Source organism: Ammospiza caudacuta, chromosome 20 (genome assembly GCF_027887145.1).
Source record: "Ammospiza caudacuta isolate bAmmCau1 chromosome 20, bAmmCau1.pri, whole genome shotgun sequence".
Lineage (NCBI taxonomy): Eukaryota > Metazoa > Chordata > Aves > Passeriformes > Passerellidae > Ammospiza > Ammospiza caudacuta.
The window spans coordinates 2,622,227-2,641,324 of record NC_080612.1 but is presented as its reverse complement, the minus strand read 5'-3'; the positions used below and the strand labels follow the sequence as shown (position 1 = coordinate 2,641,324).

At 51.4% G+C, this 19,098-nt stretch overlaps 1 protein-coding gene across 1 annotated transcript in view; it reads left to right on the top strand.

The window, feature by feature from the left end:
• Positions 1-19,098, top strand: part of GALNT17 (polypeptide N-acetylgalactosaminyltransferase 17) — a 244,427-nt gene that overhangs the window by 71,998 nt on the left and 153,331 nt on the right. The window contains exon 3 of the mRNA XM_058817710.1: positions 17,882-18,048. Within this exon, the coding sequence (XP_058673693.1) occupies positions 17,882-18,048 (167 nt within the window). The remainder of the gene's footprint in view (positions 1-17,881; positions 18,049-19,098) is intronic.

Below are 19,098 nucleotides of genomic sequence, written 5' to 3'. Positions count from 1 at the left end.
CTCTGAGTGCCACCTCCAGCCCTTCCCTGGGTACCTCCAGGGATGGGCACCCCAAACCTCCCTGGGCAGCCCCTGGCAGTGCTGAGCCCCCTTTCCATGAGGAAATTCCTGCTGCTGTCCCCCCTGAGCTGCCCTGGCCCAGCCTGAGGCCGTTCCCTCTGCTCCTGTCCCTGTTCCCTGGAGCACAGCCCGACCCCCCGGCTGTGCCCTCCTGTCAGGAGCTGTGCAGAGCCACAAGGGCCCCTGAGCCTCCTTTGCTCCAGGCTGAGCCCCTGCCCAGCTCCCTCAGCTGCTCCTGGGGCTCCAGACCCTTCCCAGCTCCATTCCCTGCCATGGCCATGCTCCAGCCCCTCAGGGTCTGTCGTGAAGCGAGGAGCAAAATCAGCCAGTGCAGCGCTGGCCGTGCTCAGACACCCCAACAACCCCAGCCTGGGCCTCCCTGGGAGCAGTGTCCAAACACTCCTGGAGCTCTGGCAGCCTCAGGGCTGGGACCTTTCCCTGAGGAGCCTGGGCAGGAGTTGTGTCACCTCTGCACCCACCCAGATCCTGTGTCCCTGCAGGAGGGGCTGGGGAGGATGGTGGGAGTTGTTTTATGGGGCTGCTGTCAGAAAAGATACCCTGGAATATCCTGACTGGAAGAAACCCCAAGGATCACCCAGTCCAGCCCTGGCCCTGCACAGACACCCCAACAATCCCAGCCTGGGCATCCCTGGAGTTCCTGGAGCAGCCTCGGGGCTGTGCCCATTCCCTGGGCAGTGCCAGCACCCTCTGGGGGAAGAACCTTTCCTGAAATCCAGCCTGACCTGCCCTGGCCCAGCCCCAGCTGTCCCTGTCCTAGGAGCAGGGATCAGAGCTGCCCCTCAGGAGGAGCTGCAGCCCAGTGAGGTCCTGCTGCTGTCACTCGAGGCTGTGCCCAGGCTGTCCCTCCCTACTCTGAAGATCATTCCAAACCAGCTCCATTCAAAGTCAGGTTTTCATTTCTCCTGCACCCCCAGGGCCCTGAGCTCTGAGGAGCTGCTGCTGCTGCTCTGTGTGCCCTGTGCCCCTCCTGCCCTCCAGGGATGGGGCTGCAGCTTCTGCTGCCTTTGGGGTGATTTGCAGAGAGGAAAAAGCCTCTTTGCTGCTCCATTGCTTCCCCTGCACTAATACAAACCAGCAGGCTGTGGAATAAATTCCAGTATTGATCTTTATTCCTCAGTGTGTTTGGACATGCTGCTCCTGACTTTCCGCAATGCTTTTTCTTGAAAACTGGGCAAGCAAAGGCTCTAAAAGCACACTTTTCCAGCTGTGCTTTACATTTGTTGGTTATGATTTCAGCCCATTCCTGTGACCTGCAGGAGCAGCCTGGTTCCTTGGCCACACAGGCAGCTGGGCTGGCTCCCCCCAGAGCTGGAGCTGCCAGACTCTCTGTGGAAATTTTAGGGGTTTGTGCTGCATGGATTTACATGGGGACACAGGACAACTTTTCCTTTCCCTTTTGAAGCAGAGATCTGGAGCACACTTTGGCAGTTTGTGTGGGGTCAGGAGTGGGTCAGAAGCCTTTGGTGCTTGAAGTCCCAATATCTTCTTTAAACCCAGTTAGGAATAAAGTGTTTTGGGGAAAGCAGATGGAGTTGTTTAGTGTCTGTTAGAGAGTCTCTTATTTCCACTGTGCTGCTCAGTGTCACCTGCAAACGCTGTGACCATGGATTTATAGCACTGCACCTCGGGGTTCTTAATGCCATGCATTCCACTAATTGTCAATTTTCCCTTCCTGACTGCAAAGTTATTACCTGTTCTTGTAAGGTGGGAACATGGTGCTCCAGGGAAGGCTTCTGTGGCAGGAGTGTGCTATAAACCAGTTCCTAATGTAAACACAAGTATTAAATGATCACTTTGGCAGAGGATGGGATTAGTGTAATTTAACAACTTACTTTTGTGCTCCTCTGAACTCCTCTGCTGAAAAATACCTGTGTTATCATAAATACTTCTGCCTAAACTGTGCTTATGAGAATGAATGAAGCAATTTAAGCTTTGGATACACTTCTCTCCAGCTGGCTTCCAAGGAAATCAGGGCTTGTGTGTTTGTTTGTGCCACCAGCCTGCTCCTCTGGACTGCCCAGAGCTTTCCTGTTCCAAACCAGCACATGCCCAGCCAGAGCAGGCAGAGGGGGAGTCAGGCTCTGCTGCTTTGTTTGACAGCCTTGCTCTCGCAGCCATTTGTGCACTTTTCCAGCAGGAAAATCCAAGAGCAAGCAATTACTTATTTTTTGTGTGTGTGTGTGAAAGAGCTGGGCATGGGCAGAGCTGGGTAAGTGGATGTGACACTCAGAATTGCTCTGGCTTTTATCTCCCTTAGATCTGTCTGAGCCTAATAACTTTATTACAAGAGCCTCTCACCAGAGTAAATTCCATTCTCTGCATTCTGTTTTTACAACTTTGCAGATGATTTCTTCTTAGGACTTGCCAAGTAATGTGCCTTTAGAAATGTCTGTATGTCCCTGAATTGTAATGGCTATTTTTGAGACCCTGATTCTAAAATAGAACTGAACATTTCTGAGGAAGAATTACTGGGAATGAAGTAGGTGCTTTAAAATCGAGTTTCCTGGGGCTTTGTGGTCAGAAACAGTTTGAGAACCTGGATCTGTAAACAGTGAACTGTACCAGACAGCATTAGGTGTATTAAGATGCTTGGGTCACAAAAAATGTACATCACAGGATAGACACAATAGATTTAATGTTGGCAGGCCCTTTTGCAAGCAGACATGTGCACTGAATCAGCAAAATCCAAAGTAGAATAAACAATTAATGAATGGAGCATGATGAGGAAGCGGCAGGATGAATAGCAGGCTGAGCATTTGCTTTCTTTAAAGCCTGCTCATAATCTTTACAAAGGCCAAATGGAGATCAATTCATTTCCTGGTGAAGCTTTATTTCAGAGGACAGCACAAATGCAGCTTGTTTGGTACCAGTGGGTTCCATTTGTGGAGCTGTCTGTCACCAGAAGGACAAACCCAGCAGGTTTTCCCTCTGCCACGGAGGTTTCCAGGCAGGAAGCAGCACAGATGTTAGGGCAGAGCTGGGCAGCAGTGCCTGTGGATTAAGGGATGCAGGGAGCCTGAACCTGCCTGTGCTGGCACAGCAGAACTTGCAGTGGATTTACAACATTCTGTCCTTCAGCCATGGAGCTTTGCAGCCCAGCCATGGGGAAATCATTCAATCCCTGCAGGGCCCCATGGATGCATCAGGATTTACCTCCCAGGCCTTCAGCTGCTGAGTTCTGGGGGTTTGCTGTGGGCCAGAGGGAACCTGAGGAGCTGCAGGCAGCAAAGCCAAGCCCTGGGTGTGTGTGATGGTGTTTACAGGGGTTTCAGGTTGAAGGAAGAGATGAGGATCTCACTCCATGTTTCAGAAGGCTGATTTATTATTTTATGATATATATTACATTAAAACTATACTAAAAAAAGAAAAGGTTTCATCTCAGAAGGCTGGCTAAGAATAGAATAGAATCAGAAAGAATGATAACAAAGGCAGCTGTCTCAGACTCTCTGTCTGAGCCAGCTGACTGTGATTGGCCATTAATTAGAAACAACCACATGAGACCAATCCCAGATGCACCTGTTGCATCCCACAGCAGCAGATAATCAATGTTTACATTTTGTTCCTGGGGCGTCTCAGCTTCTCAGGAGAAAAATTCCTAAGGAAAGGATTTTCATGAAAAGATACCTGTGACAGGTGTGTCTGGATGTGTCTGGCTGTGCAGGTGGGGGGAGCTTTGGTGTCAGGGCTGGTGAAAAGCAGGTGAAAGTCCAATGGCCTTGGTAAGGTGAGGATGAGAGACAAGAAGAGTCCAGAATTCCCCACTTTTCAGGTGTGCATGCAAACCTCTGGGGTGTGTAGGTGATGAGGATGTCTTGGGAAGGTGTGGAGTTAAGCTCATCAGAAACCACATTTAAGCCTTTAGAGTTCATTATGTATCTCACCACATATTTTGATATGAGTCTGCTGTGTTTTGTCAAGTGTGTTATGGAAGTATTTAGGTTGGAGAAGCTGCCCAGGACCATCGAGCCCAGCACGGCCAAGGCCACCACCATGTCCCCAAGTGCCACATCCATGGCCAGTGCTCCCCCAGACACACCCAGGGTGCACTCAGTGCCACTGCTGGCTCCTCTGAGGGCTGGGCTGCTGCCAGGGTGACAGAGGGGTGTGTCACTGTGGCAGGCTTTAGATGCTCCTGTCAGCATCTCTGGGGTGGCAGCAAACAAATCTCCAGCCCCAAATCCTGGCCCTGGGCTGGAGTGGCTCTGGAAGGTTCTGTGGCAGGGAGCTGTGGCTGCTGCCCTTTGGGTCTCTGCAGGAGGAGGCAGGCACAACAAAAAGGATGTGAAACCCCATCTCCAGCCTGTCCCTAAAAACTGATTGTGTTTTGGTTTGGGGTTTTATGAGGGGACAGGGAGAAGTTGGAGTATTTTTATTTGTGGTATTTTTTCTTAACCTTGTGATAATTCAGCTTTTGTTTGACAGGCTGTGTTGGTTGGATCCCTCCCTCCCTGCTGTGAGGTGTTTCATGGTGCTGCAGTTCTGCACTGGGTTAAACTGGCTGCCTTTGTGTGCTGGGGCTCTGAGCTGGTCACCTCTGTCCCCCAGCTCTGTCTGTTGTGTATTTTGTGTGGCAGAGGGGGATGTGTCACCTTGGACAGCAGAAAAACCACAGAGGAGCAAATCTCTCCACAGAACAGCAGGGCTGGTGTGGAGCTTCCTCTGTGGAATAAAGGGAAACTTGTGGCACTTTGTGTCCGGTCGTTGCTTTGTTAATTCTCCACCCTCAATGTCCCCCACATGAAGGGGCACCACTATTTATGGGCAGTTCATTGCATTCAGTTAACTGGAACCTGACACTGGAATCTGAGGGGAAAAGCAGATCTGAATCAGCCCCATCTGCTGGTTTTGACCCTTTTGATGGTGCTTGGGACTCATTTTTATTCTTTTCCACCCACAGTAGTACAAGTGTGTCACCAGAGTGTCAGTGTGCCCTGGTGAGCAGCCTGGGCTGGGCTCTGGTGGTGCCAGTTCTGACATTTTGGGATGGCAGAGCCCTCCCTGGTGCCAGCTCTGGGATTTTGGGATGGCAGAGCTCTCCCTGCTGCCAGTTCTGGGATTTGGGGATGGCAGAGCTCTCCCTGGTGCCAGTTCTGGGATTTGGGGATGGCAGAGCCCTCTCTGGTGTCAATTCTGGGATTTTGGGATGGCAGAGCTCTCCCAGGTGCTAGTTCTGGGGTTTTGGGATGGCAGAGCCCTCTCTGGTGCCAGCTCCAGGATTTGGGGATGGCAGAGCTCTCTGCAGAGACAACTCCAGGATTTTGGGATGGCAGAGCTCTCCCTGGTGCCAGCTCCAGGATTTTGGGACAGCAGAGCTCTCCCTGTGTGACATTTGCTGGGATGGCAGAGCCCTCCCTGTGTGACATTCCCCAAGCAGGAATTTGGCAGACAGGGCTCAGTGACACCCCTCTGCTGAGGCTGATCCAGTTCTGGCGGAGGTTAAACAAACTTATCCAGTGATGTCTGTACATAATGGGAAAGGTTTAAAAACCTCTTCATCTTCCAGTCCATAAAGCCGTCAGCAGCGTGGCTCTGTGAGCACAAAAAAGAAGAGCTGTCTCTAAAAGTCCATTGTGCCTTTTAAGTTCATCATTTTTATGCCAGCTCTTCCAGCAGCAGCATCATTCCACCTTGTTCCAGGCAGCACAAGTGGTGGCTGCTTTTCTTCTTCATTGCCCCAAGTCTGTCCTGGGGGTGTCAAACTCCTGGGTTCCTGTGAGATCTGTTCAAGTAAAACTCTCCTACCTCAGGCTCTGCACCAAGGATTGCATTTTCAATTTGAGAGGGAGGTTTCCAGAAGTGCCAGTTCCATCCCAACCTGCTTGAGCACAGCTGGGATGTTTGCTGCTGGGACTTATTGCCAGCTGGGGTCTGTGTACAAATCACCAACAGGACAGGACTGCTGGGAACGTGCCTTGAGCTGTTTGATTTTCCAGCATCACTCTCATTACATGGTTATGACAATGGGAAGATGCCAGCAGCTCACATCCCAGGCAACAGACCAAGAACTCAATGTTACAACTCACTTTATAAGTTTTTTGACCAATCACACAAAGCAAAAGCACATTGACAGTAGTTCTATCCAACAACTATAAGCACAGGTACCTTTGGTTAAACAATGCTTGCTTATTTCAAATACAATACCTGCTTGTAAGCCTTAAAACACAACGCATAGAGCTCTGTTATTAAGCTTAGAATTTCCTAATATCTCACTAGATAAACTTTTCTGTTGCTTAGAGAGTTATTCTAGACAGGTGTTAATACGCAGACCATTGTTCTATTTGTCCTCATGTTGTTATCTTGTTGTATTTCATATTTCCAGAGTCCCATACTGTTGTTATTATATTCTTAAAGTCCATACCTTCTAGCTGGTTTTCTACCATGCAGTTCTTCTCTATAGCACAGTTCCTCGTGGCTTCACAGGGGTTCTTCCAGGGCTCTCAGCCCACCCCTTATCACGTCGGGGTCACCAATGGTTGATATTTTATTGTTATTATCATATTTCTAGAGTCCCATAGTGTTGTTATTATATTCTTAAAGTCCAAACCTTCTTGTCTGGTTTTCTACCATGCCAATCTTCTCTGCTGTGCAGTTCCTCATGGCTTCACAGGGGCTCTTCCAGGGCTCTCAGCCCACCCCTTTTATCCCAGTTATCTTCACAAGCCACAGCTGCTGCCCAACTAAGGACTTCGCAGCTGTAGCTTGTTTAGAATAACTGGGACCCACTTATCCAATACATAGGACTCTCACTACATCCTTGCTTTTCTCCTTTTTAAATAATTTTCCTGCTGACCAATCTCATGGCTGCTGCTTGGCTCTACTCACAGTTCTGCTGTCTCTGGGGCCTGCACTCTGCAGCTTTCCCAAAACCCTGTGATTTTGTGGATTCCCACAGGACTGTCACCGTGGAGTCCCTGGCTGGGACATGAAGGCTCCCTTCCCTCACTGATGTTGGTCTGAACCTCCAGCCTGGGGCTGCCTCTGATCAGGGGAGGAAGAAGGCATTTTCACCTTCCCAAAAACCACTTCAGTGTGTTACACCTGACAGAATTATACCTGGATGGAGGGCTGGAACAAACTGTCCTTTGGCAGTGGCAGTGTCACTTCATTGAGCTTGAAGTTCTGGGGGGAGATGTCCGTGAGTTACCTTGTCCAGACTGTGCCTACATGAGCAGCTACAGAGCAGCAGCTGCCTCCAACAGAGGCTCTCAGAACATGCACTGGTAATTTACAACTTACTGTTAATTTACACTTTATTGTCAATGCACAGTTTGACATTAGTGCCTTTCATCTGGGAGCACCCAGCCCTTGCCAGTGGCCAGGACCTGCTGTTGTCCCTGTGGAGCAGTCTGGGTCCTGTCTGTCCTTGTCAGGGCTCCTGTCTGTCTGTCCCTGTGGAGCAGTCAGATTCCTGTCTGTCTGTCCCTGTGAGCACAGTCAGGGCTCCTGTCTATCTGTCCCTGTGGAGCAGTCAGGGTTCCTGTCTGTCTGTCCCTGTGAGCACAGTCAGGGCTCCTGTCTGTCTGTCCCTGTGGAGCAGTCAGGGCTCCTGTCTGTCCCTGTGGAGCAGTCAGGGCTCCTGTCTGTCCCTGTCAGGGCTCCTGTCTATCTGTCCCTGTGGAGCAGTCAGGGCTGCTGTCTGTCCCTGTCAGGGCTCCTGTCTGTCTGTCCCTGTGGAGCAGTCAGGGCTGCTGTCTGTCCCTGTAAGGGCTCCTGTCTGTCCTTCCCTGTGAGCACACTCAGGGCTCCTGTCTGTCTGTCCCAGTGGAGCTGTCAGGGCTGCTGTCTGTCTGTCCCTGTGAGCACATCCAAGGCTCCTGTTTGTCTGTCTGTCCCTATGGAGCAGTCAGGGTTTCTGTCTGTCCCTGCCCTGTCCTGCCCGGCCCTGCTCAGCACTGGTGATGGGCTCTGAGCTGACTTTGTGTCCCAGCCTGGCCCCTCCTGGCAGGGAGCTCAGGTCCTGCTGCCTGTGCTGTGACCCTGTCAGATGCTGCAGAGAGCCCTTGCAAAGCTGCTCCTTCACCCCATGCCTGTCTGGAGATCATTCAGAGCTCAGCTCTGTTTGCAGGGCACTGTTTTATAACAAACAGAGAATAAAATGCTCCTGAATTTCCTCCCTGCCCAATCTACCTTGTGTGGGAGGAGAGAGAGGCCACCAGCCAGGCAGCAGGACCTGCAGCCTTCACTCCTGAGCCCTGCTGAGCCCCTGTCCCCTTGGGCTGACCCTCCATCCCTGAGCATCAAAACCTCTTGTGTTTAAATCCCTCCTGCCTTGGTTGAGGGGACAGCAGGACAGCAGCCTGCTTCTCCTGAGGACCTGTCAAACTGGGAGCCCCCAGCTGTGCTCTGGATGGCCAGATGTGGCCAGATGTGGCCATGAGGAGACCCTGGAGCTTGGTCATCCTGTGGCCAGCCCTGCCTTGTCCTGCTGGGGCTGATGAGGAGCCAGGGGCACAGTGGATGTCATTCCTTGTGCCAGGTGACAGGGACACACTGTGGGCTCCTGCACCACACAGGGGGAGCCCTGACCTCTGTCTCTGCAATGGGGTGACATTGCTGGTACCTCCCATCTGAGGAGTGCTCTCAGTTTTGGGAACTCAGCACTGAGAGATGCAGTGGTGACTCTTTCAGTTGAAGCTGATGTTTTCCTGAAGGAGCAATCTCTGCTTTAGGGAGGAATTGCTGCTCTGGAACAGCAATCTCTGGAATCTGGGGAGAATTTCACTTCCTGTGCACTAATTCTGCCCAAGCTGTGTCTCACACACCCTTAGCTTTAACGTGGCAGTTCCATAGCTCATTGTGGAAAAGGGATTTAAATCCCTTTAATTTAAATCCCTCTCTCTGCTCCTGAGCCATGTTTTATAGGAGCAGCTCCACAGCCCTGTGGAAGATGTGCCAACAGAGCTGAGCACTTCTATAATGTCCACAGTGTTTTTAAAGACAGGAAGTAACAATTCATTTATTCTGCTGATCAAAAGAATATTTGCCTGTTTAAATATTCACACTCTTGAGCCTGCTACAAGACTGAACTGTCAGGAGGGGATAAGCTCCTGATAAGCACGTTAGCTGGATTTATTTAGTGTGATGGCCAAAAGAGAAATCATTAATAAATCAGGACCCAGACTGGGGAGCTCCTGGGTGCTCAGAATTAGAAATAAAGGTGAGGGGGGGCAGGAGGAAGGGAGATCTGGCAGTCTGATATGGAGGAGAGGAGGAAATCTTGGAGAACCATCATGAGGATCTGCTTTATAAAGAGGTGTGCTGTCCATAATCAGAACCACCACATTCTTTGTATGCCCTGTATTCTCCCACAGGCACACGGGACCTGCATGGACTGAGATGATCTTTAAGGTCCCTTCCAGCCAAACCCCACTCAGTGATGCTGTGATCTGGGTCCATTTTTTGCCAGCTGGCACAGATTGCTGTGCCTGACTGTCCCTGTGTGCTGCTGTGATGGCTGCTCCCACAGGGCTGCACAGGGGTGCAGCAGGACCCCATCAGGAACTGTAGGAATAACTCCAGAGGCTGAGGGAGCAGCACAGAGCACTACCATGGTTGTTCTGCACACCTGGGGCACACAACCCTAAACACGGGTGTTCTTCAGACCTGGGGGCACAGTGCCCTAAAGCCATGGGTGTTCTGGAAACCTGGGGGGGCACAGAGCCCTAAAAATGGGTGTTCTGCACACCTAGGGGGCACAGAGCCCTGACATGGGTGTTCTGCAGACTTGGGGGGCACACAACCCTAACATGGGTGTTCTGCACACATGGGGGGCACAGAGCCCTACAGCCATGGGTGTTCTGCATATCTGGGGGGCACAGAGCACTAATGTGGGTGTTCTGCAGACCTGGGGGACACAAAACCCTAACATAAGTGTTCTGCAGACCCAGGGTGGGGGCACAGAACACTAACATGGGTGTTCTTCAGACCTGCGGGGCACAGAGCCCTAAAGCCATGGGTGTTCTGCAGACCCAGGGGGTTCAGCCCTCTCCATGGTGGTTGCTGCTGGTGGCATTTCAGAAGGACAGGTAGAGATGTCCCCTTCATGCTCTGGGGGACATTTGTGTCCTGAACAGCCCTGGGGGCATCCCTGGGGAGATGAGGGATGGTGCAGCATCAGAGCTGATGGTGCTGCAGCTATGAAATAGAACTCAGGTCATCAGTGAGTCTGGGCACAGACTCTGCTCCTCAGACACCCCTGAGCAGCACAGAGCAGCTCCTGTGACCGTGTTCACAGGGGTTCTTGGATAAGGGAAGAGATGAGGATCTGACTCCATGTTTCAGAAGGCTGATTTATTATTTTATGATATATTTACATTAAAACTATACTAAAAGAATAGAAGAAAGGATTTCATCAGAAGGCTAGCTAAGAATAGAATAGCAAAGAATGATAACAAAGGTTTGTGGCTCGGCTCTGTCCAAGCCAGCTGACTGTGATTGGCCATTAATTAGAAACAACCACATGAGACCAATCCCAGATGCACCTGTTGCATTCCACAGCAGCAGATAATCATTGTTTACATTTTGTTCCTGAGGCCTCCCAGCTTCTCAGGAGGAAAAATCCCAAGGAAAGGATTTTCCATAAAAGATGTCTGTGACAAGCTCCCACTCCTGCCCCTGCTCCCAAGGGCACAGCACAGTGCTGTGTGCTCCAGAGTGAGCTCCAGGTGCTGCCATCCCTCCCTGTGCCAGGCACCGGGCAGGCCAAGGGACTGTGTGTTCCACAGAGCAGGCTGCTGTTTCCCTGCTGTTATTTTACTGACCTTTGCTGCTGGCTGTATTTTCCAAAGCAGAGCAGGGCCTGCCCACCCTGAGGCTCCTGTTCCAGCCTGTGTGGGCACTGCACAGGGTGTCCTTTGTGCCCTGGCTCTGAGGGGTGGACAATTGTTGTGGCTCTGCTCCCAGGGAACAGCAACAGGAGGAGAGGGAACAGCCTCAGGCTGGGCCTGGGAGGTTTAGATTGGAATGGAGGAAATTTCTCACTTAAAGGGGGGTCAGGCATAGGAAGGGGCTGCCCAGGGCAGTGGGGGAGTTCCCATCCCTGATCTGAAGGCCGAGGAGTGAAGAGTCCCTGAAGCCAAGCAGTGCCTCTGTTGTCTAGGAACAGTCCACACTCCAGGCTGTCCTTTATCTGCATTTATTGGTGCTGATCAATGGCTTATATTGGGAGGGGAAGGTGTGGAAACCATTGGGCTTTGGCTGATGCCAGACCAGGCAGTTCCAGGTGGTTGATGGAAATGGCTTTGTGCCCCAGGTGAGATGTGTTAATTGAGTGGTAGAATGGATCTTGTTAAATCACTGGGCAGCAAGAGTTGCTTTGTAAATGTTAGCTGCCACTTTGTGGCCTCTCTGTGCTCCAGGAGTGTTTGTTGTGATTCCAGGTGATTTTTCTGCTGAGGGATCATGAGGCAGTAAATGCTGGGATATCCCTTTTCTGTCACTGAGAGAGACAATAAACATCCTAATCTCACTGCCTGCTCTGAAGAGTGGATTTACAGCTGTGTGCTGAGCAGAAAACAAACGAGCAGAGGATTCAAAGCAGGCTCTGCAGCAGGCAAACACGAGCTGGAGCAGAGCTGGGGTTTATGCTTTTTGTCTTTTGAATTTGGCTGACTTGATTAATCCAGCCTGATGTGTGCCAAGCTGTTCAGCAGAAACTCAGCCCTGCTTCCTCTTTCCCCAGCTCCCCTTGTCAGCCTTCCTTTGTTTTGGGATCTTTCTTACATAAACCAGGTGAAAAGATGTTCTCTGTAAATACATGTTTTGTGGGTTTCCTTGCAGGTTCTCATGTTTGCAGGCTTGGGCTTTATGTAGAATAAAGATCTGGGAGCCAGTAAAGGTGGTGGTGATCACAGTGCAGGAGTTGTGTCACCCCCAGCACCTCCAGGGATGGGCACCCCAAACCTCCTTGGGCAGCTGTGCCAGTGCTGAGCTCCCTTTCCATGGGGAAATTCCTGCTGCTGTCCCCCCTGAGCTGCCCTGGCCCAGCCTGAGGCCGTTCCCTCTGCTCCTGTCCCTGTTCCCTGGAGCACAGCCCGACCCCCCGGCTGTGCCCTCCTGTCAGGAGCTGTGCAGAGCCACAAGGGCCCCCTGAGCCTCCTTTGCTCCAGGCTCAGCCCCTGCCCAGCTCCCTCAGCTGCTCCTGGGGCTCCAGGCCCTTCCCAGCTCCATTCCCTTCCCTGGACACCTCCAGCCCCTCAGGGTCTGTCTTGAAGCGAGGAGCAAAATCAGCCAGTGCAGCGCTGGCCGTGCTCAGACACCCCAACAACCCCAGCCTGGGCATCCCTGGGAGCAGTGTCCAAACACTCCTGGAGCTCAGGCAGCCTCAGGGCTGGGACCTTTCCCTGAGGAGCCTGGGCAGGAGTTGTGTCACCTCTGCACCCACCCAGATCCTGTGTCCCTGCAGGAGGGGCTGGGGAGGATGGTGGGAGTTGTTTTATGGGGCTGCTGTCAGTCCTCAGCTCCTCAGTCTGTCCTAAAGTGGGAAAAGATGTCCTGGAATATCCTGAGCTGGAAGGAACCTCAAGGATCATCCAGTCCAGCTCCTGGCCCTGCACAGACACCCCAACAATCCCATCCTGGGCATCCCTGGAGCTCTGGCAGCCTTGGGGCTGTGCCCATTCCCTGGGCAGCCTGGGCAGTGCCAGCACCCTCTGGGGGAAGAACCTTTCCCTGATCTCCTCCTACACCTCTCCCTTCATGCCTGAGCCTTGGACCAATACAGAGCAAACCCCTTTTTTCCCCCATTGGAGGCCAGGAACATTTCTCAATGAGACCTCAGCAAGGTCCTTAAATTAAACCCAGTGCTGAACATGGGGAGTTTTTCCCCAGCCTCCTCAGACTTGGAGAGTTTTGTGAGCATGATTTAATGAAACATATTCAAGCATGATTTAATGGGACATAAAATGCCTCCTTGATACCTCATTGATCTAAAGGAGAGACAAAACTGTGAGGTGGCTCTTTCTTTCCACTACTGATCCACGATATTTCAGTATAAATCCTCCAAGCAGGTGCCAGCCTGAGTTTAATTGCAGAGAGCAGGATTTAGTGGGACAAAATGTAATTGTGTGACCTGCCCCGATTCATTTCCAGATGCTGGCAGGTGCTCTGTGCTCAGGGGGTGTTTCCCACCTACAGAGCAGGAATGGGAAGGGATAACCTGCAGCCTCCCTCAGTTTTCTTTTGTCAGGACTTGCTGCAGACTGGCCCAGTGCCTCTGTGCCATGGTGGGTGCTGTTCAGTGTGCTGGGACCTTCATGAAGAAGACACTTGGGGAGCACAGGCAGGTCTGTGGTGACCCTGAGTGATTTCAGCTCTTCTGAACACAGGAGATGCCGAACAAGGGATCTGTGTGTGGGGTTCCAAGGAGAGCCTTCATTGAGCTTCTTCCCCAAAAGGATCCAGGGACCAAGAGCCGCTGAGTAAGGAAAGCAGGGTTTATATGGGGATCTCGAGGGGTGGGACAAAACACCAGGGCCAATGGGATGAGGGCACAGAGGTGGAGCCAGGAGGAAGGGCCAATGGGATACCTGGAATCTGCATGTCAGCAAGGCATGCTGGGAGAGGCCTTTTCCCTCACCCTAACAAAGGTGGCTATCCCTTGAGGGGTTTTCCCTGGACTGCGGAGGTTGAAGCTTTTTCCCTGTTGGCCCAGTGGCCTCACCCGCTGTGTCCTGCAGATGTGGCAGGACCTCTGCCATGGGGCCAATTGCAGATGTTCACGAGCCTGGAGAGCACCTGCCCCATGGGCAGGGAGAACTTCCTGAGGCAGCCTTTGGGATGATGGAATGAGGAATGTGGGCTAAATTCCACATCTAATGATGGACTGGCCTTCAGCTGGGTAGCTAATCACTGACACTGGAATGTGTTTGGTGGTCTGACCCTTGTATTTAATTTAAATGGAGAAGTTTTCAAGTGTAGGGAGTGCTCCCTGAGCATTCAACTTTCTAGAATGAGACTTGCTTTGGGCTGGCCACATACAGCACGAGTTGGGTGTTAGAGATAAAACCTGAGATTCACAGAATCCAAAGTGCTTTGGGTTGTAGGGACTTTAAAGCCCTTCTTGTCCCAGGGAGGGACAACTGCCTCCATCCCAGGCTGCTCCAAGCCCCGTCCAGCCTGGCCTTGGGCACTGCCAGGGATCCAGGGGCAGCCACAGCTGCTCTGGACACCCTGTGCCAGGGCCTGCCCACCCTGCCAGGGAACAATTCCTTCCCAAAATTACTCTCTTTGAGCGTAAAACCATTCCCTGTATCCTGTCACTGCTAGTCTTTGCAAAAATCCCTCTCCAGCCTTCCTGTGGGCCCTCTTTAGGCACTGGAAGGGGCTCTAAGGTCTTGCTGAATTTTGAAGTATTTTGGCCTGGAATATAAATTCCAGGCCCTTGGCTGGCACACAACCAAGGGCTGAGGGGATAACTGTGGGCAGGGGGTGCAGGAGTCTCAGCTGAGGTTTGGTGCATTGCCTGGGACTCTCCCTGAGCCCCTGGAGCTGGGGCCTGGGGTCAGTGCTGGGTTCTCTGTGCTGTTCCTCAGGGTTCTCATTGAAGTTCTGAAGGAGCAGGGATTTCCCACCTTGTGCCCACCCACCCTTGCAGCAAAGGCAGCCTCTCAGTGGGCAGGGTGCTGTTCCTGGGTGTGCAGGTGAGGAGGGAGCTGTCGGGGCTGCAGCCTCAGATATCCCAGCAGTGCTGACCCACAGTGAGCCCTCCCTGCAGGGTCTGAGTGCTCCCCAGTGAGGCAGTCACACCTGTGCCTCTGCCTGCACAGGGGCTGAAGGATAAAGCATCCAGATCAGCCCTTTTTCTGTGGAAAATGGTTAAAAGAAAAAGCCCAAACCACCCAACAAGCCAAAGCCCAGCACTCCCCACCCATGCCCTCACCATTCCCAGTTTCCTGCAGCTTCTCCCTGGCCTTCCCAGTGATGTTTGAGCTCAAGTGTTTCTCTGCCATTTTCCCCTCCCTTCCAGGACAGCTCCAGTGTTTTCCTGCACACTTGCAGGGATATTTGCTGGTTTGTGCACTGGAGGAAGCCTCGTGGAGCTGCAGGCTGTGGCAGAGCATCCCTCACCCCTCAGCTTTTGGCACCAGCACCGAAGGGACCCTGTGGGAGGAACACAACAACCTTGGTGTTAATTTGGTTTAAAATTGCTGCTCTGGGGTGGGAGCCAAAGCCACCAGAGCAGGGTGTTGGTTCAAAGCCTCTCCTGCCTCTGGAGCACTGGAGCTTTGTGCCCCAGCAGGGTGGGCTGGCCTTTCCCACTCCTCCCTCCCTCCCAGGCTCATCTCCCCTCCCTGGATCCTTGTCCATCTGTCCTGTCATTGGGGAGGGAGAGCCCTGGTAGGAGAGGTGCAGGGAGAATGCCAATGAGCAGGAGATGAGCCTCAAAGAGCTGGGTTTGGATTTGCCTCCAGAGCTCTTTGATCACAGGCTGAGCTCTTTATCCCCTGCAGCATTCCTTGGGGGAAGGCTGCCCAGAGGTGAGCAATGATTAAAAGGAAACATTCCTGCTCCTGTGACAGCCTTGTCTTCACCAGAGCAGGTATCAACATCAACCAAAAGCTGTTTTTAATGTCTGAGTCAGTTTAGTTTGACTTTCTTGGCAGGATTTCAGGGTCACTTGTCACTTTGCCCCATCATGACCGTTCTTTCATCCATTTTAAAGAAAGATTTTCCCTTTGGAATATCCTTTTCAGTGTTTGGTTCCCTTCTGTTGAGCTCTTGGCTTGCTGTAGGGTAGGCAATAACTTAATCAAGAACACAACCATGTTGTCACCCAGCAAACTTGTTTAACCAAAGAAGATCCATAGAGAAAACCCTGTTTCTGTGGAAATCTTTGTCTCCAAGTCTCATTCTGGAGTCTGAAGAATGCCTGCTGTTGCCTAAGAAACATCCAGGACAATTAAATGCAGAGGCATTGCTGGGGAGTGAGGAGCTGCTGGGATGTCACTGTGCCTTTGGTCTTTGCTTATCTGGGCAGGGTTGCTCCATGCACACTCATTGTAATTCTGGGAACTCTGCTCCTGTTCCCTGTCTAATCTGTGAGGGATGTGGGGAGGGCGTGGGGAGGCTCCTTCTGTCCTTGCCCCACCTGGATTTATTGTAGGGGCAGTCTGGAGAGTAGAATTAAATTGTTGGAAGTGGATTAAGATCGCCTGTTTGCTTTCCACAATTGCTCTGTTAAGAGGAGGTGTCTAGTTGAGATGAAACGTGGCAGGGAAACAACATCAGTACCTCTGTGCTCCCTGGAGAGCTGGGGCTCACCTGGAGCACCCCTTCCCTCTGAGCTGCCCCAGCCCTGCTCCATGGATGTCCCTTCTTCCAGCTCTGCAGTGTCCATGGAACATGGACCTGCTGCTTGCCAGGGTTGGTGCTGGTGCAAACTGGGGAGCTCCTGCTTTTGTCCTGCTCTGAAGTCTGTGTGAGCAGAGACCCAGCCCCTAGTTAAGGAATGATTCCTGAAACCAGGGAGGTGATCACAAGGGTTTGGGTTTGACCATCCTGGCTGTGGACTGCAAAGACAGCAGCACAGCACTGCTTCAGAGGCAGGAGTGTGCTCAGGAGTATCTGCTGGGAGAGCAAAAACAATTATTGAGACTATTTAATCAAGGCTCATTTAATGTTCCTTTCTTTCCAAAGCAAATGGGAGGAAAATTCCCAATTGCTGTTGAAGAACAAGGCTCATTTCTGAGCACCTGTAAATCTTGGGGCAGAGTGGGACTGGGGAGTTTCCCTTGAAGTGCTGGAGGCATTCACTGTGTTCTGGAGGCCACTCTTGCTTATCTGCCCACACACACAGGTGGGGTGGGTGTGACAGTGTTCACAGTGATCTCAGGTTGAGGGAAGAGATGAGGATCTGACTCCATGTTTCAGAAGGTTTGATTTATTATTTTATAATATATATTACATGAAAACTATACTAAAAGAATAGAAGAAAGGATTTCATCAGAAGGCTGGCTAAGAATAGAATAGCGAAGAATGATAAAAAAGGTTTGTGGCTCGGACTCTGTCCAAGCCAGCTGACTGTGATTGGCCATTAATTAGAAACAACCCCATGAGACCAATCCCAGATGCACCTGTTGCATTCCACAGCAGCAGATAATCATTGTTTACATTTTGTTCCTGAGGCCTCCCAGCTTCTCAGGAGGAAAAATCTTAAGGAAAGGATTTTCCATAAAAGATATCTGTGACAGGGTGGGCTCTGGATGTGCCTGGGGCTGCTCTGCTTTGCTGTGCTCTCTCCCCAGCAGCAGCGACTCGAGGCTGGATTGGCACTGGGGATCCCTGGCTGTGCACAGCTGGGAGGTGGCCTATTACAGCGCCCTGCATGGGGTCGCTGCTGGTGAGAGAAGGAGACAGTGAATCTTGTTTTTTGATCAGAAGGCTGGATTTATTGATATATGATATATAATACATTATTACTATACTAAATAGAATAAAGAGAGAGGTTGCAGAGCTGCTAGGCTGAGCTAGCCTAAGAATAGAAAGAAAAGGATCTATAACAAAGTTGTGTCCAAGGACTCTGTCCCTAGCTTGTTCCTTGTGATTGGCCCTTAATTATAAACATGAGAACATGAACCAATCACCAATCAAAACAGGTGCCCCTGTTACATTCCACAGCAGCTGATAATAATTGTTTATGTTCTCTTCTGAGGCCTCTGCCCTCCAGAAGACACAGAAATCTGAAAGAAAGGATTTCTGTGAAAAAATGTCTGCGACAGTGGCCACCCTGGGATTTGCCACCAGCCTGGCTGGAAGCACTGCCCTGTGAGCTCTACTGACCCTTGTGCCCTTTGTGCTGCAGGTGCAAAGAGCTGAAATATGGGAAGGACCTGCCCCAGATCTCCATCATCTTCATCTTTGTGAATGAGGCGCTGTCGGTGATCCTGCGCTCGGTGCACAGCGCCGTCAACCACACACCCGCACCCCTGCTCAAGGAGATCATCCTGGTGGACGACAACAGCGACGAGGGTGAGCAGCACTGGCAGCTCCAGCTGAACCAGCAGGGGCTGAGTTTGGTCAGGAATCTCCTGGAGGGTTCCTGGGCAAGGGCATGTGGGGTTAGGGGGTGGGTGTGCTGCTGGCACAAAGCTCTCTGCAGCTTCTCTGGTGAGGAACAGGGTCAAAGCACAGTTAAATCTGAGAGACCTGTGGTTTGAAAATGTAGCTGGGAGCTGGAGGGTGAAGGAAAGCAGAGAGCCATCTGACCTTTCCCTTCAGTACCATCCAGGAGCTCTGGTTTCAGGGTGTCCTTGTTTCTGATAATAACTTTGGTTGTTGCAGATATGCACCTCTAAGTATTTGCCAGGACAAGAGCCTGGAGCCCAGAGGGATTTCTGCTCTGGCATCTCCCAGGGGCGTTAACTGATGTTTCCTCTGTGTGTGCCTCAGTTTCCCCGCTGTAAAATACCATCCTAGGCTTTATAGATGGCTGGTGCTCTGCAGGGACCCTCGTCCCCTGAGTTCTGGAACAGGAAGGAGGAAGAGGAGGAAATAATCCCAGCTCACCTGTTCAGTCAGGCCCTGCCACAGCCTGAAGGGGATGTTTGGTTTCCCACATTACACACAAGTGTCCTTTGGTTCAACCTGCTCTCAGTCACTTTTGTCATTCCTTCCCTTCTGCCTTTTGATGACACAGAACTGCAGGGAGCATTTTCAGACTCAAATTCTTCCAAGAATCTTCTTTTGTTTCCTTCCAATATCCAATCAGGGCAGTTAAAATCCTTGTGAAGGACAGTTAAGTGACTTTGTTTACTGCCTTCTTCAGTTGTGCTGTGTCTTCATCCTTTTAATGTTATTTGGAAAAAAAATGAATGCAGGAATGCCATGGATGGTGTGATTGGAGGGAAGAGCAGGGCAGGGAGCAGGGTGTGGAGAGCTCATTTCCAGAGGGAGATGAGAGCTCTGCCTGTGAGGAGAGGAGCTGGTGCACAGAGCTGTTCAGGCTGCAAACACAGGCAGTCAAACACCACAGGGATGAGCACCACAGAAAGCTGATGAGTTCTAATCACCACTAAAGGA